General features: G+C 44.7%; 1 protein-coding gene across 1 annotated transcript in view; it reads right to left on the bottom strand.

Annotated features, from left to right (window-relative positions):
* cpne5b (copine Vb) overlaps positions 1–7,895 on the bottom strand; it is a 185,869-nt gene extending 177,974 nt beyond the window's left edge. The window contains exon 1 of the mRNA XM_072665400.1: positions 7,514–7,895. Coding sequence (XP_072521501.1) covers positions 7,514–7,623 — 110 coding nt within the window. The 5' untranslated portion in view covers positions 7,624–7,895. The remainder of the gene's footprint in view (positions 1–7,513) is intronic.
* Positions 7,896–23,464: the final 15,569 nt, after the last annotated feature.

Genomic DNA, 23,464 nt, shown 5'->3' with positions numbered 1-23,464 from the left:
AAGACCAGATGTCCAAATGTTTTAATATTTTCAAAAAGATGGTTTAAATAGGGTGTTCCTTTTTTCTCACATGACTGTACCTAAGAAGTGTGAAATCTGTACGTTCAATAGAAGCTATGAGTAAGAAATAATAAAAGAAACTATATACTCTACATAACAGCGGGCCAAGGACAGTTAAAGCAGCAGCCCTTAAGATATTTTCATTTCAGCTGAAAGCAGTAGCCTATCTAAGCAGATGAAACTGTTGTAATAATGGTATCAGTGTGCTGCGTGACCATCCCTGCAGAAGCCTGATACAGTATAGTCATTCTAAAAACAGACAGAGTGGTCTGGTAGGTTTTCGTGGGAGTTTTTTTTTTCTGGCCATGTCACGTCTTTATGTACTTAAGTCACATGCACAGCCTCTAAAAGAGGATCCAGCACTGTTTGCTGGCTATCTGAGCAACCATGGCACTGCTAATGCCCTGATACTAACGGAACAGCTACTGCGAGAACTGCTGCAAACCTGACAAAATCAGAACGGCAAACTCTCAACAAGTCTTCATCTGCTCAATCACCCACAGTCCAACCAGAGAAACCGACTAAATGCAAACTTGCAATGTTTAGATTCATCCGCCCTGAAAGGAGACCGCACCACAATGCACATTTTAAAAGAACTGTTCTGCCATGCTGGATGCAATTACACATTCTCACCAGAGAGGTCTCTAAATCCCCAAATTTCCTAAACTTACAGACTGTTGCTTTAAACACTGAAAAACTGCACAGGATATTTGTTCCCATGGTCTACATTATAGTATATGATCAGTCCTTTCTCTCTGGGCACTTTATATCAGATTGAGGTTCACTGTTTGCACAATTCGTGAGCTTCCTTTGTGTAATTGAATGAACAGTCAAGTCAAGTCAAGTCAAATTTATTTGTAAAGCTTTTTACAGCTGTTGTCGTCACAAAGCAGCTTTACATAATTAGTAATTAGTAAAAGACAGAAAAAAAGAAATAACGTAAGACATGAAGGATCCAAGACCCCCAGTGAGCCCCAACGGCGACAGTGGCAAGGAGAACCTCCCTCAGAGCTGGAGGAAGAAACCTTAGGAGGAAGCAAGACTCACAAGCGGGACCCAACCCGTCCTCCTCTGATCAGAACTATTTATTAATTATTGATAAGTCACCAAACTATCTATACTGTTGAACTGCTCTGATCATAATCATAATATATTATATTAAATTAATATATTAATCATGGTGAATAGAGGTAAATGTAAAATACTGTAAATATGGATTTGGCTTCTGAGCGTTAATACTGTTAATAATAATTAATGTTAATACTGTTTACCAGTGTTCAGTGTCCTGCAACGCAGCCGAACAGACCAACCAGCAACAGACCGCAGACGCTGATCCGATACAAACGCCTCAAAGCGGTTGTGTTTTTGAAGTGTGAGCGCTGCCAGCCTGCACACACCTCTTTAAAGAGAGCCTTTCTCCTCTCCCAACAGAGAGACTCTGTAACACTCGTCTGAAAACAGAAAAGCTCGGCGCCTCCCAGCGTCACGCCGCTCTTTCAAGTTCTTCCGCACAGCTTTTGCATTATTTAACGGCCGCATCTGCACCAGGACACGTCTAGTTACAGTAGGTAGAGGAGCCGAGATCAAACCGCTCTGCTGAAACATGCGAACGGAGATGTGAAAGGAGGATCCCTTAAGGTGCCGAGCAGAGACCAATTAGAACCCTGAATACGGCCAAGCATGAAAGGGGAGGAATGACTGATTTCAATTAAAGGCTGTGATTACATGAAAGGCTGAGAGATAAGGGCATGAATGTTAACCTACAGAAACAGCAGGAACAACCATAAGAAGAAATTGCTTTAGTTATTATGGGATATATAAGGAGTTAATGAGGAAAAATATAGCACTTTAAAGCAGCACTTTTAACTTTGGATTTGTCACAAAGAAACCTCATTATTTGGAAAAACCTGCTGCTCCTTTTATTATGTAAACATTTCATACATCATTCTGATCATTTGAGAAATCTCAAATTCCACTCATTTTTAATGTTTCTACATAACTGAGAACTGAGAGTCAGTGTGATTCGAAATGGTGTGAAATGGTTCATTTGCTAATGCGGAACCCACCCTGAGGTCTGACTCCCCCTTTGATATGTTAAGCCAGGAATGATAGAGGGCGGGGTTAAAAGGCAGGTGATGGGGTGGTAGAGAAGGAGGTTGGGCGGGAGGGCGGACTCTGAAGTATTTTGGCTTGGTTGGAGTCCTGGTCAGCTTTCCTGTGGTCTGCGTAATGGAAGAAATGGAGCAGACGGGGTGGAGGTGGGTGGGAAGTTTGTTCAACACATGGTTGGACTGGGAGGTGGGGTATTTAAAGGGTAAGAGGATCGAGAGGAGGAGTTTGGGGCGTGGTCCTTCTCCCAAATTTAAGTTATGTTGCGGTTCTTTAACTTTATACAATAGTGGACCCGTTTTTGCTGCTATGTGGAACTTTTTAAGTAGAGTTATAACAACTGAATTTTGGGAGGAGGACCAAGCCTGAAGCCCCTCCCCCCTAATCTAATGTCTTGAAAAATCTCTATCCCATCTCTACCACCCCGTCACCTGCCTTTTTTTTTTAAAGGTCCTTCACACTCACACGTCTCTTTGATAAACATGGTTCTTTGTGGAACCAAAAGTGGGTCTTCTATGGCTTCCTTCAAAGCACCTTTATTCATAAGAGTGTAGCCACATGTAGAGACCAGGTGTAAACAGGGTCAGGTTTTTGCTTGACAGGGTCGGTACGTAATAATAACAACTGTCTAATTCTAACTCTTCCATTAACATCAGTGACCAAAAATAAACGCTTATTTTAGTTTATTATTTTGAATAATGACATTTAAATGACAATAAAAAAGGTTATAATGTGTCTGAGTAACTGAATTGTATATTTATTAAAACCGTGAAGTGCACTTAAAACACAGTAATGATATGCACAAAACACTGGTGCGTTTTAATTATGGATAAGAATATGAAGTAATGCTAGATGTGCACTTATTATTCACTTCACTGATGTGCTTGTTTTTCACCTCACAGCAGAGCGAATCCTTAGAATGGACTTTAACCGTGAGCATGCATGTGAACAGGGGGCCAAGCACTGGTAGAGTAAGAGCACTGGACTTATGCACTGATATGCCTGGCTTTTCCCTTCGCAGGACCACTAGCTTTAGAGGGGCTTGTGAGCTTAATGCAGGATAAAATCTCGCCACATCAAGCACCAGATCTAAGATCTTTTGAAGTCAACTGTTACAGCATGTGGAATGAGTGTGTGCTGCCGTTTGGAAAAGGGAACATAGTGAGATGTTCTAGCCGATCGAAATGAGAAGGCAGCATGCTTCCCTAAAAGCGCCGAGCATGACAACACACTGCGTCGCAGAGCAAAAGTCGTCAGCCAGCATGCTCAAGACAACACAACCATATTCACCATTCACCGCAGCCATTGCTGCGGCACCCGGGGAGCAAAGAGGGTGAAGGGCCTTGCTCAAGGGCCCAACAGTGGCAGCTTGCCAAGCGTGGATATTGACCCTTCAACCCAGTCATCAATAGCCTGGAGCGCTAACCACTGAGCCACCACTGCCCTCACTGTTCCATGTTCTCAGGTGGGGCTCACATGGTAGAACATGGCCTGGGTTCTTTGAGTGCTCCTCTTTGAATAGAAGAACCTTTGAACTTTTGGTTTCATGAAGAACCTTGTTTGTAAAAGAGAGAGTGAGTGTGAAGAACCTTTACCAATTCTTTACCAATTAAAACAGTCTTAACGAAACTCTTTGTAACAGCTGAGGGCAGTGCCCAAAAATATGGTCCAATACCAGACTTTTATATCTATTTATCTACTTCTGTGCAAAAGTCTGGACACCCCTGGTCAAACGCATTTACTTAATTGATAATGAAATGAGTACATCTACATTCTACAGAGACAGTAAACAAGGACACACAGTGTCACTGATCAAAGCACCAAAAGCTATCGGAGTACCAACAGCGCACCCTTGTGGAGAGTCCTGTATTTCTCGATTCCAGTGATCTAATCGCTTCCACCGCTTCCATCTTTCTCACACACTCTCTGAGGTCAGATCCCCAGCCCTTTTTTATTTTCACCTCTCTTGCAAATAATGTAAGCATTGATTTGTGTTGCCTTTATCTAATCTAGTAGGATGTTCCCTGGAATTGAATGCAAAGACATCAAAAAGAAAGTGTAGAGATGGAGCCAGTGTTTTTATTCTTGCACTTTTTTGACAAATCTGGCAACTTAAAGTAGCTGTAAAGTGCATTCATTATGAGGGGTGTCCACAAACATTTGGACACATAGGATATCTCTATTTTTCTATTTGTTTTTCACATTTTGACATGATTTGAATCTTTAATTTCATGACAAATGGGCCAATAGAAATGCTCCAAAATGACTGGGAAGAGAATCTTTTTACATTGACTTCTAATGAAAGTGAGGACCATTTTTTGCTTTTCCTGTAAAAATTTGATCCAATGGAAACATGGCCGTATTCTCTGCACGTAAAGGACCGGACAGGCTAATCCATTCGACTCGTGACTGAATGGCTGTATATGTTAATTCACAGGCTCTGGTGTTAATGATACATATTTACGAGCACAGAGGGGTCTAATAGTAGCCACTAAACACTGGTCTTGACCTTATTTATGCTGTCTGCTATAATGAGCATGTGTTGTGAGCAGAAATAGCAGCGCTTTAGTCTTCCAAAGGAAGACATTGTAATGGTAGGCTTACAAAGAGAATAGATGGGTTCTATTATACAGAGGTAGAAGAAATTTGTATAATGAGTGAGCACTGGAGTTCTGCCAATGCATAGCGTACTTATTATTCATTGGTACTGTGAGTTGTAATGGATGCTCAATGGAGGTCGCTATAGACTCCAGCAGGCCTGCATCACCACGTATTGATTAAAGATATGTTAGCAACAAATGAAGCTTCTATATTCAAGTAAAGGATAAATGGGGCATGGGTGGGGGCAGTGATACACACACACTCTCTCTCTTTCTCACACACACACATATAGTCAAGACAAGAGGCCCAGCAATTGACCCTAGGCCTTTCCATATTAATCAGAAATTCATCGTCAACCAGAGCAGAACTAACCAGCCATATGAGCAATACACTCCACCAATTCACCACACATTCTCCTCAACACCTAAACGAGCCAATCAAACGCATTCATCTATTTACTGTGGTGGAAATCCGAGTAAACACTGTCATTTAAATGTAAGTTCTGCATCAGCCATTCACAGCGGGGTGTCACTAGAGCATGGAAGACTGTCATGAGCATCGACTCCCAGCAGGCTGTTTCATCAATAATGTATATGTAGGTTGTTCCAGAGAGCGCCAGAGAGATTGGGTAAACGAGAAATTCCTGGCCAGAGCCGAAGACCGAGCCGGAATATTACAATATCTCGGGTTTGCGACGTGCCGCTGAATTTAAAGGGGCCACGTCCTTTAAATACATTTGTGTCATGAATTCTTGTCACATGACCATCTTTAGTCAGGAGAACTGAACAAGCTTTTGCGAATGTGACTGTAGCTTTGTTCTGATTGGCTGCTTTGGGTTGGGCCTCATTCAAACAGCAGTTCAGGATAAAATACACAACTGTAACTTTAAGGAGGTGAATGGGCTGGGCTAATCTGTCTTAATTTTTTATGTGGACTCTATGGACTGCCTGGGGGGTGATGTTAAAAACATAGATTCCTTATGGCATGTATATATTGTCATTGTCACGCAAAAACGATGTATCGTTTTTTTAGTCACTAAAACTAAACAAGGTGTTTTTGTGACTGTGTCTTTAAGGCTGATCTCTGTTCTGATTGGCTGTCCTGTGTCCTGTGTTAACCAACTAATTTGGTTTTAAAATTAGATGAAGAATGGCCAATCTTTTGAATGGCCAAATTCAGTGATTTTATTTTCCCTGTCCCCGCCCATTGGCTTCTAATGCTTCAGCACCTGCCCAGGCACTTCTCAAATAAGCCTGGGTTTGGGTTTTCTATTCTTTCAGACCCAGCGAATAGGGATCAGGTTAAATAACAGTGTATGGAGTATTCCTTTAAACCTAGATTAGCACCCTATCAAACCCGTCCACATACAACACTGCAGCACTTGATAAGAGGATGCCTTCTTGCTGATTAAATGAGACCAGCTCTCTTTTATTGGCCAAGCTTCGGATGTAGGAGGGCGTAGCTGCCCCCATTGCGGAGTAACAGGGCGATGCTATCCACAGCGGGACTTGGCCTTGGTAGTTCAGATCAGTGGGTGGGAGGCAGTGTTCAGCAGTGATTTGGATGGAAAACACCACAGAAGAGGACAAGGTCAGCCTGTTAGAGACTACCAGAGTCCAAATCTGATTTCCAGCTGGAAGGAAAGGCTGCAGAAACGTACCAACATCTGGAGGAAAGGTGTGTACACATATGAAAAACGGGTGAAAGGCAGCTGGGAATGGCATACGTGGGTGTCAAAATTTCATCAAAGGCACGTTTTGAAGCATCCTGCTGACTGGTGCAATGATTGAAAACACACACACACACACACACATATATATATATATATATATATATATATATATATATATATTTTTTTTTTTTTTTTTTTTTTTTTTTTTTTTTCCTTCAGCTTTCATATATACTTTATATATTCCTTAGCTTTACATATATACATATTTCATCTAATGGTTATATTGGATTACAGTTGAACTACAGACTGTATAGCATATATATATATATATATATATATATATATACACACATACATACATACAGACATGTATACATACATACACACACTAGAAATAGATGTATAGATATACATATATGTACATTATGTGATATTTTATATATATGTATGTATACTTATACATGTGTGTATATATATATATATACACATACACATATATGTGTATATACACCATATATATGTATATATACACACACACATATATATATATGTATGTATGTATGTGTGTATATATATATATATATATGCACTGAATCGCTCGTGCATGTTTTCTACGCAAAAATGACGCATTCATATTGCCTCTAAACATAAAGTACAGTACTCCATGCATAATTCATGCCCACCTCGGTGGCATGCAGGCATCTGCCTCCACCCAAAACCAGTCTAAACCCCAAGTGAGGCACTTTTCACCGAGCACTGGATGAATCCTACAGCAACAGTGATAACCCACATTCCCAACCGAGCCCTACAAAGAAAGCCCCCCACAGTTAGGAGCAACATCTCGACGGAGGAGGAGGAGGAGGAGGAAGAGGAGAACCTTAAGGAGAACCGTAAAATAAAAGGCAGGAGCAGTCAGTTCACTGCTGAGTGACTTTGGAGCAACTTTCCAGGAGGAAGCTGAGGCTCACACACAGCGTGGATTTCCCACCGTTTAGTCAGTGGTTGTTTTGGGGTTTGTTTTTTTTTGGGGGGGGGGGGGTGCTGAGGTGGGATGGGAGCGCTCGCTCTTACCTGCAGGACACGGTGATCTCCACTTTGGTGGCGGGGATGTTGCCCGTGAACGGGTCGAATTCGTAGACCGAAGCCATGTCGTCCAGTTTGTCCATAACGTCTCCCTCCATGAGTGGCCAAAGGGGCTGAGGGCCAAAGGTAGGGGTGGGCTGCTGCTGGGGGAGGCCAGATCACGCCAACCAAAAATGCAGTGAAGGGGGTCTGGGGCTGGTGGTGGTGGTGGTGGGAGTCTCTCCTCACACAGGCGAAGTGGAAGCGGTGGTCGCGATCGCTGCTGAAGAGGAGAGTGGAGTTGGGCGCGAGCGCACGGGAGCGGAGCTGGAGACGTCTACTGGTCCACACATGTGGCTGAAAGGCGGTGCGTGTGTGTGCGCGCGCCGAGCATCCTCCAGCGTGTGAAAGGAGGCGCGGTGCACTACTCTAATCTCCACCCCTCCCTCCTCCTCCTCCTCCTCCTCTTGCTCTTGCTGCCCGCCCCTATGGCTCGTGGAGCTGGTGCTGGTGGGTGGTCAAACTTTCGCTTGAACACGTCCTCTCATCAGTCATCAGTTCATAGAAGGGATAGAAATCAATAATCGATATGAATGAGAATGTAAAAACACAATTACAGCATCACTCAGACATTTTACCCTAAAATAGCAGCTTCTTGTTGCTCCACTGATGGTAACAGGGAGAGCGGCATCTCTGTCATAGCTACACTGTGGATCTTTATGGAGCTGCAGGTGGAGAACCTCTCTCCAGAGCTGCTGCGTAACGCTGCAGAACCCATAGAGTCATATTAGTGTAAAATCCTGTAGTGTTACTCTACCGCCTCAGCCCACATGCTTCTTTACCTTCAGATCAAGCTTCTGCAGCTCTCTGCCTGTCCACAAGGGGGAGCTCAAAGTGTGATTTGTATTTACAGCAAAAAAAGTACAGGTGAATTCTGCTCCCTACCTGTAGGGGGAGTGCAGGAGCAAAAATAACCATTCTTGCATAAAGCTGCTTTAATTATTTTATAATAAAGGTTTTTTATGATTTTATTCATGATGATTTTATTCTTTAAATGCTGTTCAATCTGAGCGTTTCTGCCTTTGCTATAATACTGTATGTACATTTTATGTTATAGTTGTGAGAATGTCAGTTATATACAAATACATTTAGAGGTGCCATTTAGGGTAATTTTTAATATAAATATTAAAATAAATATTTTAATAATAATCTATTTAATATTTATATAATAAATATTAGACAAAATTTTTTACATTTTTTAAAATACACATTCATAAATATAAAAATATTGAAAATTTTAAATATATTATATTAACATTAATATCATCTAAATCATAATTTAAAGATAATTTAAAGGGCATAAACCTTTATACAATTAGCTGCATGTTTGATTACAGTAATTATTGTAATTCTACATACATTCAAATATACTGTATAAATAATATAGTAAAATGATATAGTAATATAGTAATAATATAGTAAAAAGCTGTAAAATGTAAAGTATTGGGACTAAAAGAGGTTCACTTGCATCATGATGAGGAGAGATGAAAGATCTCTGATGGGACAATGACAAGCAGTAAACATTAGATGGCAGGCACTTGTTGGGGCTTGTTGTACTGTAAAATTCAGCACCTCCTCGGTGGACAGCTCCTTCATCTCCACCAGTCTTTTCTTTTAGCTCTTTGAAAAAGCATATGGAGGCAGAAAGATTGACGATTTTACCTCCCTGTGGGGTTCACTGGCGTGCTCAGTCATTCCCTGTTAACACAGAATTTAAGATTGATTGCTGAACTGCCAAACAATGAGAAAAACTCTTCCCTCAAATGCGCTTTCCTTTCTGCAGGCAGCGCTGAGTGCATTCGGCAGCGAGCGACTGTCATTTGTGTCGTTCAGAAATCACTAGCTGTTAAACTCAGCACATTTCCTTCTCCTTCTCCCTCCATGTGGCTCCATATACCGACACCCTCACTGACACTCACTAACATGTTTTTCTTCCATTAGCCTAAAATATGAGCAGAAAAACCACATCAATTTAATCTATTAATTCAGGGTGTCGTCCGTCTAGTCTACAGAGGGCCGGACTGACTGCAGGTTTTCTTTCCAATCAAGCAGATCCACCTGATTCCACTTGTTTAATCAGCTGCTCTCAGTCTCCAAACACTTAATTAGTTTAAGGTGCGCTCCCCAAATTAAACCTGCAGGCTTTTGAGGCCTTTTTAGGAGGAAGCTTGGTGACCTCTGCTTTAAACTATATACTTATTACATTATATTTATGATATATCACATATATTATGGTGTTGTATATAGCATAGGTGTAGTTATAGTAACAGATCTTACATACGGTCGGGTTGGTGAGTATTTGGACAGAAATCAAGATGGAATTGAATTGATTGTTTATATTTACTGCAGTTAGCAGACGCTCTTCTCCAGAGCAATTTATTAAAGTTCTTTGCTATTTACCCAAGAAAAACCTCTAGTTTGAATAGACTAAAATTCAAAGATCCTCTAATCTTAGACTCTACTAAACACAAGTCAATATGGAGACCATAGTACTCTTCTCTTCACCTGAGTACTCTCAGAAGAGGAGGGTCTTCAGTCTGGGTTTGAGGACAGCGAGCGTTGGACTCTGCTGTTCGGACACCCAGGGGAAGTTCGCTCCACCACTTCGGTGCAGGACAGTAAAAAGTCTGGACGCTCGTCTTCCGTGGATCTTACGGAATGATGGATCAAGCCAAGCCGTACTTGAAGCTGGAAGAGCTCTTGATGCAGATCAGCTTTTGAACATCGCCATCAAGTACGGAGGAGCTGGCTGGTCCAGTCTTGGCTTTGTAGGCCAGAGTCAGGGGTTTAAATCTGATGCAGGCAGCAGCTACAGGAAGCCAGTGAAGAGAGAACGCAGAAGAGGAGAGACATGACAGCCATAATAAAGCTGAACGTTTACAAAAGTGTAACACTGAGGTTTAGAAAGAGGTAGACCCGTAAGGCCGCACGCTTCCATACACCTGCAGACTCAGCTACTTCCTTCACACTCTGGTCTTTGGCCACGGCCAAATGTAATCCCTCCTTTTAGCCAATCATTAACTGTATCTGCTTTGTGACCCATTTCCCACACCTCCAACGAGACCTTCCCTGCACTCTACCACCTCTTCTCAATCTACGAGTCCTCTCACACACCCTGCAGGTATTTATAGCTATATCATCATTGTGCAACACCACCTGCAGAGGCCTGAAGTTACTACAACCTTAAACACTCATGGTGACTCATTTTCTGTCCTGTGAGCTTATCACGTCTTGATTAATAAACTTTTAGCTAACAAACTATTAGGTAAGGATAGGTCTTACAGGGTTTTGCATTAAATCAGAATGATATATACTCCCACTGCACGTGCATGTAGTTGTATATAAAAGTTTTGGCTGCACTTTACATTTAAATCACTTTTTCAGTGGTTTGAGGGGTCAGTCATGTTGAATAATCTAATTATGAATCATCTAAACATATGTTATTGGTTTAAATCTGAAAATGAGCAAAATTTCCCAAATATAATTTTCCTCAAGTCTTCCAGGCATACTAATAGACCCATTAGAGCTTGCTGAAAAACGCTGCCAGTGATCTGAGCAGGTAAGAAGTGCATGTGTCACTGCTGATCATTCCACCCTGTTTTGCCTCCACCCCCAAGGGACAGCAAGCCATTAAAAGCTGGCTGATAGTTTTCAGCCCCTTTCGGAATCTTTAGCAGAATATCCAGGGCAGCTCCTGGGGGAGATGCACAGGCGTTATGGAGATCAACTAACACTGACAGAGCCTGGCCTTGTGATTGCATCTCGAATGCTGCCCCACCACCACCACCTCCACCACCACCTCCTCCATTCATCTTGTCAGTGCAGGGCTTGATTTGAAAGGCCATGCTGGAAGATGTGGGCAGCAGGATGGAGGGCTGGTGGGTGGATGCCATGCAGATGTGCCCCTGATGAAAGGCTGGCACGGCCCAAGTTTTGGGGAGGAAGAAGAAGAGGAGGAGGAACGAGTGGAGGAAGAGAGACCTTTAGCTCTAATTGTGCACCATGCAGTGCCAGCCGTGGAGAGACAGGGAATGGGCTGCATTCAACCAGCTTGAGCCTAGCCTATAATTTCCCAACCTAGCGGTCCTAGTGGTCAGTCCGTAGGTGACAATATGTTGAAATGTTGAAATGGAGACATCGAGGATATCCATGCAAAGCTGGATTCTGGATCTGGAGTTTGAGAAGTGACATCACAGCACACCACTGGAAGGGTCTCACATTGTCAGACAGGACAAAGACGGAGTGTCGGGGGGGGTGATGTTTTCCACAATGTCAGCCAAATGCCACCATTCCCTGTGATTTTGCCGCTTTAATTACTGTGTTTTTGCCGCATTGCGTCAAAGAGGCCAAAAATATCCCTATTCTGCATGCAACTAAGTGCGGCAAATTAAAGGGGTGAGGGCCAAATGAAGACCCTCACCATATCCTGATAAGATGATTAACGAGGACGAAGAGGCTGCCGGGGTCAAAGCATGTGGAGCGCTTCTGTCATATCCTGCTTGGCATTTCTCTCTTTGTGCGTGGGACAGGGCATGTGTGTGTCACCACATGCATTGTACTACCATCATCACCATGGTGAGCCAAGATAGCAATCAAGCAGAGAAAACAGCCCTCCGTAGTTCGCAGGTGTTCAAAAGACCATGAGCTGCCGCCACACTAAAACGTACTTGCCCAAGGTGTCATGAATAAATTATGTGGCGAAATGTCGCAGTGAGCTTGCGTGTGCTTTTTTCCCCCTTCCTGCCGTCCTTCTGTTCCGTAGTCTTTGGTAGAAATAGAAGTGGTGGAAACCAGGGAAGTCTCCAGGGAAGTTGGCTCCTGGGTACTAATCCAATGCTAAGCGCTACCATACAAAACTAATCCAGGCTCTCCTTGGGATCAGAGACCGCCAGACTGCCTCTTTTAAGATGTACTGGACGTTAATACCAGCAGCCATGCAAGTGCCTGCCTGCCTGCCTGCTCGCTGACTCTTGTTACTTTACAGCAGCGATGACAAAGGAGGGCCACTTTTAGCTCCCTACTAAATCCTAAACCTGGGCCTCTCAGCTCTGAACAATTTAAGAAACATCAGCAGCTGTATCATTGTCTGGTTATCTGGTTCCAGCGGCATCTGTCAAAGGGTGGGATCTACATATTAGGCAGTCAGTTGTTGAAGTTGAGGGACTTTGACAAGGACCACTAGGTGTTGGCTAGTCAGAGCATCCCTTAAAACACCAGGCAGGTCTTGTGCGGTGTTACCTACCAAAAGTGACCCAAGGAAGGACAACCGCTTGAACCACTGCATACCAGGAACACTCCACAAGACCAACCTGGTGTTTCTGAGATGCTCTGACCCATTTTCCTGCTTTAGGAACTGACCTTTCACTTTCTGCCCAATACAGGGTGACCATACACCTTCTTTTTCCTGGACATGTCCTCTTTTTTTAGGGGATGCATCCAGTTTGGATTTCGCATTGATTTCACATCAGCATTTACTTCTACAGTCGGCAAACATTCTTCAAACCACCACTATTGGTCTACATGTACCTGCATTTACATCACCTATATTACACAGGCATGAAACCAAACAATGTATGTAACAGGGTGTTAAAAATTATTATTTTTTAAATAAATAAATAATCATTTAGCAATGTTGGCTATTTATTAGTGTTGGTAAATGAATAGCTGTTCATGTATTAATGTTCATTAACATGATTTTAGAGATATTTAACTCCCTCCCACCCTCACACACACACTGCCATGGTTCTATCATTTTGGACTACTTAAAGGCCCCAGCCACAACATCCTAACCACACCAGACGGCTGTGTGTCCCCAGTGTCCTCACCCTCACCCTACCTAATGTGTATATCCCACCATTTGACAGGTGCCACTGTAACCTGATAATCAATGTCCCAGCTAACTATATCTATAAGTAGCCCAACTTTGGCCCTACATATGAATGCCCACCAGGTCAGTGATGGGGCTCATCTGGGTTGTACACTGCACATGGGTCCCCTGGGTCCCCTACATGGGATCCTAGTAAGATGAACCAATAAGGACAATTTGGGAAAGCCCCACTGGGTCCCAGTAATGATAAAAGTACACACCCACTCAGAGCCCATGCCAACCTGGAACCCACGTTCCACCCATGTGAGACACACATGGGCATGTTAGCTGGGGTTATTCCAGCACCTGGAGTGGTTGTAATGGTAGGACTGATTGGAGTATCTCCAACCTTTACAAAAAGGACTAAGGAACGTGCAGAAGTGAGCAATGAATACTGGATAGTGTCAGACAGGCGAACAATGTCCGGGACTGAATATTTCTTGTTGAGAGTCCCTGCAGTGACCAGCCTTTTCAGGAGGGCGAGTGGGACGGGCAGGCGAGGCTTTCTGGCACAGCAGGAGTTTGATCAAATAGGGAAGCAGGGGCAGCATTGCTTTACAGACTCAGGATTATTCTCAGAGAGCAACCTGACCCTGGGAGCAGACCTTGTACTCTTTGACAGCTTGCCAGATGAGCGCTAAAACTGCAGGAAGCTAATGTTTTACCTCAACTTGAGATTAAAGGTCACAGACTGTATCACCCTCTCCCCTGGGAGGAGTCTTCCGATCCCTCCGCAACTCTGCAGAGAGTGTGTGTATCCGTGTGTGCGGCAGAGGCTTCTCTCAGGGAACTGTAGGCAACTGTTCATGATTGTTCGTGAAGCCTAAAGAGAGCAACATGGTGGAGCTGGCCTTTTACCCTGCGGTGGCACTCCTCTACTTCTTCGGGGTTCTGCGGGCAAGCAGGGAGAACCGCGTGGACCTGCCTGAAAGCGCCTCCGTGAACGTCTTCTGCCTGTTCGTGCTCATGCAGCCGCTGTGTTTGGTCATCGGTGGCTACACGGGCATGTTTACCTACCTGATTACCGCCCTCCTCTCCTACAACTGCCTGCACTGGAAGGATCCCGCAGCGGATGTCCAGCAAGGGAACCCAGAGCAAGCAGACAAGGTGAAGAAGACCAAGAAGAGGAATTAACTTAATTAAGATTGAGTTGATTTGTTGAATCGAGTTGTTGGATTACTGTCCGTTCAGTTTACACGACCTAATTCTTTAAATGCAATCGCCTGCTTCAATGAGAATGCAAGAGGAGGCCTTCCAAGGTGTAGCCTATAGACCAAGGGTGGTCAACTGAGGCCAGAGTCCAGCACAGTTTGCTGATTGCCCTGCTCTAACAGACCTAATAAACCTGGCAATTAACAGGTGAGTTGAATCAGGTGTGCTTCAGCAGGAAAAGCTCAAAGCTGTGCAGGAATCCAGCCCTTCACAACTGGAATTGCCCACACCTGCTATAGACCGAAGCCATTGTACACTCACAATTAGATTCCCCAGCCATTCCATGCTACGCCACTGACTCCTTGGGCAAGACTCTGGACACTACCTTCGCCCTGCTGTGCAACACTGCTGTGTAAGCTGCTCTGGCCAGATGCCGTAAATGTCATGACTTTGTCTCAAATACACCCCCACCCCCCCACCCCACCCCGCCACAAAGTGGATAGATAGATTGGTGTGTTCTCTCTGAGAGGAAAGGTGTTATGTGCCTTGGCTTTGTACCAGCAGGTCTCGTACTGTTTTCTCAGTGCAGAGGATGTTCCGCTTCATTCTCCACAGCGAACTGCCACCCTGCATCCAGAAGAACTGAATAGAAGAATTTGAGAAAGCAAAATCCCTCATTAAGGCTCTGTGTGTTTCAGTTGGGACTGTATTTCAATACACTGGATTAAGTCCGCAGCGGCAGGCGACTGAGAGATGGCCTTGCTGCCGTTGTTAAATGTCACCCTGACCAAACTTCACTGAATGCCACAAACAATAAGGAGACTCCTGGGACACAAAGCTCAAAAGTAACTGAACTACAACCGGTGGATGCAGACTACCAGACGAAAGCCTCTCTTCCCCAATCTCTCAATCACAACCCATATATTGTATTAAGATGTAAGTGCAAGCTCAACAAAAAAACTCTAATTCTCCAATCTACTTTCTGATCTTTACTGAACTGTCCCAGCCAACATGTTCATGAGGAGCTCACATGGGTGGAATGTAGGCTAGATGGGCTCCAGGTGGGCTCCAGGTGGGCTCCAGGTGGGTTCCAGGTGGGTTCCAGGAGGGCATGGGCTCTAAGTAGGTTTGGACATGCGTTTTTACTGGGACCCAGTTAGGCTTCACAAGTGAACCCCATTCCTACAAGCCACCTTCTGTCTCACATGGGTCCCATATATGGGCCCCATATACAACCCATATGTTTAACCCCTCCTGGTCCCATCACTGACCCTGTTGGGCATTCATATGTGGAGGCAATGTGGAACACGAGGACAGTACTTTCTGGTTCCCAGTTGAGATACCCATAGAGGCCTACGTGGACATGTTAGCTGGGGTGAGCTTTTGTTAAGACTGATGTTATGTAAATCACCTCTGTTCCGATTGGCTGTGCTGTGTTGCATGTCAGGTGTATTGGCTATGCTAAATAGCGTGTGTGTGTGTGTGTGTGTGTGTGTGTGTGTGTGGTACCCTGCAATGGACAGATGAGTAAAAAAAAAGTTGCTTCTAGAAGAACATCTAGATTACTCCAAGAACCTACATGCTCCTCCAAATACTCAAAAGTTCCTCAATGCTCTTAGAGGTGCCTGTAAGAACTGTTGGAATTTCACAGCATGAAATCTGATTCCTCCTCTACTCATTTGAATAAAGATCTTTTGGCTACTATGTTTGGATCCAGGTTCAAATGGAAGAACCTCCAAAAGTTCCTCAAGAATCATTTTAGTCTTTTAACAGAATGGCCTCAGACCTGGGGTGGGCAATTCCAGTCCTGGAGGGCCGGATTCCAGCACAGTTTTGGGCGTTTCCTGTTAAAGCACAGCTTACAAATGATGTAAATGTAACTCACCTGTTCATTTCTTTGGTAATTTAGTAGGTCTGTTAGAGCAGGGAAATCAGCTAACCATGCTGGACTCTGGCCCCCATTGCCCATCCCGGCTCTAGACCCACTGTGGCCCTCACCAGAAGTTTAAGTTAAATAGAACAAGAACTATATGAACCTGCAGACACCAAGAAGATTTAACTGCCACTGTTACTGAATTACTTAACGGATGAGTTTTCACACTGATGAACATTGATTATCTACAGTGGCTTCTGTCCAGGAGTGGAGATACTGTATTAAGCAGCAAGTAAAGGAAACAGTTATTGAAGGTGATGTGCTGCAGACAGGCCAGAACAGCAGGAAAAACATAAGGTCAAGCATAAGGATCTAAAACCCTGTGACAAGAGGCCAACTTTAATGCTTCTGACGACCAGGTCAGAACATCTCCAAAATATCACGCAGGTCTTTCGGGGGGTGTTCTTGATATGCAGTGGTCAGAACCTACAGAAAGTAGGAAAGGAAAGGGCAGCCGGTGAATCAGCAACAGGGTCATGGCCACCTAAGGCCATCTCACAACTTACAGGACTTAAAGGATCTGCTGCTAACATTAGTCCTGGTGCCAGAGACCACAGCAGGAAGCCTTTAGAGGTCTTGTGGAGGCCATGCCTCGAATGGTCAGATCTATTGTGGCGGCATAGGAGGGACTCAATATTAGACAGGTGGTGCTGGTGTTCTGTATGTTATGTAGCTGTACTGGTCATTTCACTCGGTGCAGCGATGATCTGTAGTAATGAGCGAGAGAAAAGAAGAGAGAAGATAAAAGTGAGGGAACTGAAGGGAGAGATGAATGGATGAAGGAGGGGAATCCGAGCGTAATGAAGAAGTAGCAGCTCATTTCAACCTCTCTCTCTCTCTCGCTCTCTCTCACGCTATCTCGCTCTCCTGCTGAACTGGAGCAGGTCCATGGAGCTCTGCTGTGAGCTCTGCTAGGGCTTTGATTGACAGGGTGAGGCGGGGGTCTGGAGTGTGGAGGCATCAGGCGTGTTGGAGTTCACAAGACGCTTTAATGCCAGCTGCCATTAAGACCTCATCAAACGCTCCCGCATTCATCAACCCGTCACTCTCGCACCAGTTGGAGAGACGCAGTGCAAACAAACGGTCTGCAGTGCAGTGCTGAAGATTCCACATTTCTGCATCTCATCTCCTTTAAATCAGGGTCATTTTTTCGTCCCTGACCTCAGGTTAAACATCTCCCAGCTGAAATGACCAATCACAGCTCTGTAGTTGAAAGCCATTAGTACATTATTGCGGTACAGTATGGCCAACATAACAAATGAAGGAAATGTGCTGCCGGTCCTTTAATGTCCATATCTGAATGTGCTCTGAACTTGACTGAACACAAACCACATGGGTAAAAAAAGAGTTTCTAATAAATAGATTTTCTGGATTATCTACACCCTCAACCGACCGCCATTATGCTTCCGTCTTCATTAATGCTGAAGAGTGTTGAAGAGTGTTGTAATCAATGGCTGAGGCTACTGCCCCTTCCTAAACACACCCACACTCTACAAAATAAAGGCGCTACAGAAGGTTCTTTGAGCGATGCCATAGAGGAACCACTTTTGTAACAGAGATGTGACCTTTAAATTGATAAAGAACCTTTCCATCCAGAGAAAGTTTTTGAAGAGTTTTTGGGTCTTTTAGGGGTTCTTCACACTCACACATGTCTATGATAAACATGGCTCTTCTATGGCATCCTTTAAAGAGCCGTTGGAGAGCATAATTCCACCAAAACCACTGACCAGAGTTTTTTTACTCCATCCTGTTTAAACATGTTCAACTCCAGCTATGAAACTCTGCCCATTATGTGCTATTTTTAACGAGGCGACCAATAAAATGAGAGTTGGTCTTAAATGCTAATGCATTCATTCATTCAGCATCCATCTAAAACTGTTTTAGCAAGGTTTGGTCAAAACCCTTGAGAAACAGACCTTCAGCGCCGGGTTAGACTCCTCAGCGCCGGGTCAGACCCCTCAGTGCCGCGTTAGACTCCTCAGTGCCAGGTTAGACTCCTCAGCACCGGGTCAGACCCCTCAGTGCCGGGTCAGACTCTTCAGCGCCGGGTCAGACCCCTCAGCGCCGGGTTAGACTCTTCAGCGCCAGGTCAGACCCCTCAGCGCCGGGTCAGACCCCTTAGTGCCAGGTCAGACCCCTCAGTGCCAGGTTAGACTCTTCAGCGCCAGGTCAGACCCCTCAGCACCGGGTCAGACCCCTCAGTGCCGGGTTAGACTCTTCAGCGCCAGGTCAGACCCCTCAGCGCCAGGTCAGACCCCTTAGTGCCAGGTCAGACCCCTTAGTGCCAGGTCAGACCCCTCAGTGCCGGGATTTGGTAAGTAGTTTAATGTAGAAATACGATTATTTGCTAGCTGTGGTGTTTAGCATGCTCGCTAATGCTGCTAACATTGCTAATGTTTTGGACACATATGTCACATTTGGACAGACAACTCCAAGAGCCATTATTAACGGGTAACACTGCCTTCCCTGTGGCAGGCTGGGGTTCAATTACCTGGTTGGGCAAGCACCCCACACCACACCAAAAAGAGTCCCTGAGCAAGACTCCTAATGCTACATGCGCCATAGAAAAGCCTTGCCAATATAACAGAACACCCAGAGTCCAAAGTCACCATGCCCAGTGGGGCCCATCCAGTAGATAGGGGGGTACTGGGCTGTAGAGCAGTGGAGCGGACTTCTCTAGAGTGCTGCTCTAGACTTCAAGCCAATAGCTCTGGGATAAGCCTGAGCATCCATTATTAGTACCTAACCTAACTAATGCTCTCATGTCCAAATGCCATCAAATCCTCACTGCAGTGTTTCAAGATCTAGTGTAAGGCTTTTGCAGATGAGTTGATGCTTATTACCAATGATTTCAAAAGCAAGTCTGGAGGAGCAGGTGTCTACAAACTTTTGGACATGTACTGAATGTAAAGGGCTCCAATGAGGGTCCATATTTAAGACCTTTTCTGAAACTCTGCTCAGTTCCAGCTTAAAATCAGAAAGCTCCAGATGTCCGTGGTGGTCTCAGTCTTTCGGACCCCACTGTATCTGCAACAATATTGGTTGTAGACCTCCGGACACAGCGATGATTCTAAACTTGTGAACAGCAGCGCGCCTCACTTTATCTCCCCATTCATCACGCTGCCTCCTCCCCGCCTCTCGGGAGGCTTTCCTCACGCAGAGAAAGAGCTCGGGGACTTCTCAGCCCAGCACAGAGATGGGAGCTCCCCTGCCAGTAGCCAAATGAGCCCTGGCCTCAGCGCTCCTCCACATCATAAAAGCACCGCCGTCCTCCATCCTTCCCCAGCGCTCCGACACAATCGCCTCGTTATCGGCCCTCTCCAGACCCTGCAGAACACAGCGGCGGGCCCCAGTGCAGCAGGAGCAGGGAGCCGGTTAGCAGTGTGTAGAGAATGGCCTGGGAGTAGGGGAATGCCAAAGAAAGCAGATGGGCCTCAGCCAGAGCCGCTGTGCAGGACGCTCGCTGTCGGCGGCTCAGCTGGGCATGTTGTGACTCGCTTCACTTTAGCTTTTGCAAAATAAACTTGCTTGTGAAGAAGGTTTGCTGGTTTATACAGCTAGCCACACAAAAGTGTGGAGTCATGGTTTTTAACGGGCCTGCAGATACATGTATAAGATGACCATACTTATAGTACTTATGGTACTGAAAACAGGTTCTTTTAGTAGTACCATACAAATGGTATATATACCTAGACTTATATATATACTTAGACAAAAGTATTGGGACACCTGCGGTTTCTTTGTTTCTTCTGAAATCAAGGGTGTCCTGCTTTTGTTGGAGTAACTGTCTCTACTGTCCACGGAGGAAGGCTGGGTGAGGTCAGCATGGGACATTTACATTTATGGCATTTAGCAGACGCTCTTATCCAGAGCGAGGTGGTGGGCCAATGTAGTGTTAGGAGTCTGGCCCAAGGACTCTTATTGGTGTAGCGCAGCATAGTCACCCAGACTAGGAATCGAACCCTGGTCTCCCACGTGGTGTTGTAACTCAAGTAGTGGTGTTATCTGTTGTTATCTGTTGCGCCACACCAACCACACCATGGTAGCTCTGCTAACGCCAGTGGTCAGCATGGCTGTTGTGGTAGCACTGCTTTGGCAAGGCCTGCGGTCGACACGGTACCAAGGCGCTACTACTTCCCTTTACAATAATATATTACAAGCAAGTTCAGCTTACCTAAGATTGCGGCCTCTTTGGCAGCACAGAGACATGTTAGCTTTGTGGCTACATGTCTTCTAGGTCTCTGTTAGTCAGTCAATCAGTCAGCAAGTGAAGCTGCCTCCTCTACTGCAAACTGCAACCTAATTTCAAGCCCAAACCCTAAACCTAAATCTGGCCCTCGAGCTGCTGCTAATCAGCTTCACTGGTCAGTTTGAGCACCTGTAGATAATCGCTTAGATGGTGCTATTTAAGCTATTATATCTCTGTTAAGTTAAGCAAATTTTGGGGGTATTTTTTTGTTTTTACATAGTATTAAGCGCTGCGATCCTGGCTCAATGCCATCCTGAGCAAATAATCCAACACAAATGTCTGTAAGATAATTATTCTGTATTATCTCTCATTTATTAATTAATGTCCTACCGTTAACAAAATTGCTGAAGTACTGAATAAGCAGCGACACCGAGCCTCTGGATTTCCTGATGCTTCACCATAACGCAGGTAATGGAGAACACCTGCATTCCACGTGTAAGTGCTTTCCCAGCGCCGACACTTGCAGTCTAATCTCATGAAGGGTTCATTCATTTTCCGGTGAGTTGAGTCAGGTGCTGTAATAAGCAAATCAGTCAGTGAAGCTCTTGAACTTCTGTGAAGATCCGTAATGAGCTTGACTTTCAATGTCTTTTGTAACCAGTTTCTAGAAGTTAGCGCTCTGCCATCCATTCTTACTGATCCCTAACTACAGCATTCTCAGATCTAATACTAGATCTACACTCTACGGACAAAAGTATTGGGACACCTGCTCATTTACTGTTTCTTCTGAAATCAAGGGTGTTAAAAAGAGTTTCTCCTGCTTTTGTTGGAGTAACTGACTCTACTGTCCAGGAAGAAGACTTTTTACTAGATTTTGGAGGAGCATTGCTGTGAGGATTTGATTGCATTCAGCGACAAGTGAGGTCAGGATGTTGGACCATCACCACCCCACCTCATCATCCCAAACCAAAAGTGTTTTTTCATTTGTGACACAGATGGAACTTGGCTTCCGCTTTTATCCCATCAGTGCAGTGAACACACACACACCAGTGACGGTGAACACACATGCCCGGAGCAGTGGGCAGCCATTGCATTGCCATTGCCTTGCTCAAGGGCCCAACAGTGCCAGCTTACAAAGCCCGAGAATCAAACCCACAACCCTGTCATCAATAGTCCGGAGCTCTAACCGCTGAGCCAGCACTGCCCCAAATAATATCTTCTATGATATTGCTTCAAGGAACTCTTTCTGGCATCATTATTTTTGAGTGGATGGTCTGAGGGTTCTCAGTATCCAATGCAGTCCATAGAGGTTTGGGTTCTTCTCATACTCTGAAGGAGGGTTTCCATTTAAGACTTGGTTCCTCTCAGTGGTTCTACCTTGGGCTCCCTTCCCAGTCCTGGCTTCTCCCAGTGTTTATTCCTGGGTTTTCAGAGAAACTTACACTAAGTTTTTGTTCCACTGAGGGGTTATTTCTCCTGCTTTTGGATGTGTGAAGTTTTGGTTCTTCTCAGGGTTTCTACTTCATCCTATGATAAAAATCCTTCCTTTTAAGTCTTGGTTCTTCTCAGTGTTTCTTCATTGTGCTTTTAGAGAGTTTCAGCTTGTGAGTCTTCTCAGTTGGAGAAGTTGGAGTTGTCCTTGTGCTCTTAGAGCTCGACTTTGCTCCTCTCAGGGTTTCTTCCTTGTGAAGTTTTTTTCTCTCAGTGATTCTTCTTGATGCTCTTAGATGGTTTTGTCTTAGATCCTTTTAAGCCTTGGGTCCTCTCAGGGTTTCTTCACTATGATGTAAAGGTCTGACACTAGATCTACACTCTACGGACAAAAGTATTGGGACACCTGCTCATTTATGGTTTCTTCTGAAATTAAGGGTGTTAAAAAGAGTTGATTCTGGAGTAGATTTGGAGTAACTGACTCTGCTGTCCAGGGAACAAGACTCTACTAGATTTTGGAGGAGCGTTGCTGCATGGATTTGACTGCATTCAGTGACAAATGAGGTTCCAGTGAGGTCAGGATGTTGGATCATCACCACCCCACCTCATCATCCCCACCTTGTGCTCTTCAGAGTTTTATTTCTCTCTCAGTGATTCTTCTTGATGCTCTTAGATGGTTTTGTCTTAGATCCCTTTGAGCCTTGGTTCCTCTCAGGGCTTCTCTATGATGTAAAGGTCTTTTTCTGTGACTGTCACCACTGACTTGTTTATTAGGAGTCTGGCTCTGGATTTGGACAATGTGTGTTGTGCTGCTGTGTCACACAAATGAAGCTGAACTGAATTGAATTGACTGAAACTCTGAAATAGGAGTACGGCAGCTTTACCCAGGTTGATGCATATGACCGCAGACAGAAGCAGCTTCTCAGATTCAATACTAACAGTGTTTTTCACTCCCGGTCCTGGGGGGACCACGATGATTCATAGGGGTGTGTTTTCACTGCACCAACACACTGATTCAGCTCAACAAAGAGCCTCTAGAAGCCAGATAACTGATGTCTGATGAGTCTGATCAGGTGTGTTAGAACAGAGAAAACACTTGTGACAAACAATTTGGGAGATGCTCTAGTGCCTGCTGGCCTAAGGGTGAAGAAAAGGGTGGTAAGACTATGATGTGAAGATTGTGAGTTCCCTGTGAGCCCACATCACACACACACACACACACACACAGCGCCTGCAGTGCCATCTCCTAGTTTACTCCACTAAATCCACCTCGTCCATCACGTCGCCCTGCCTCGCAGCAGCTAAATGATGACCATCTACATGGGAAAT

This window comes from Salminus brasiliensis, chromosome 21, assembly GCF_030463535.1.
Source record: "Salminus brasiliensis chromosome 21, fSalBra1.hap2, whole genome shotgun sequence".
In the NCBI taxonomy this organism is placed as follows: domain Eukaryota; kingdom Metazoa; phylum Chordata; class Actinopteri; order Characiformes; family Bryconidae; genus Salminus; species Salminus brasiliensis.
Note: the sequence above shows the minus strand (reverse complement) of the source record. Positions and strands in the feature narration are given on the sequence as shown.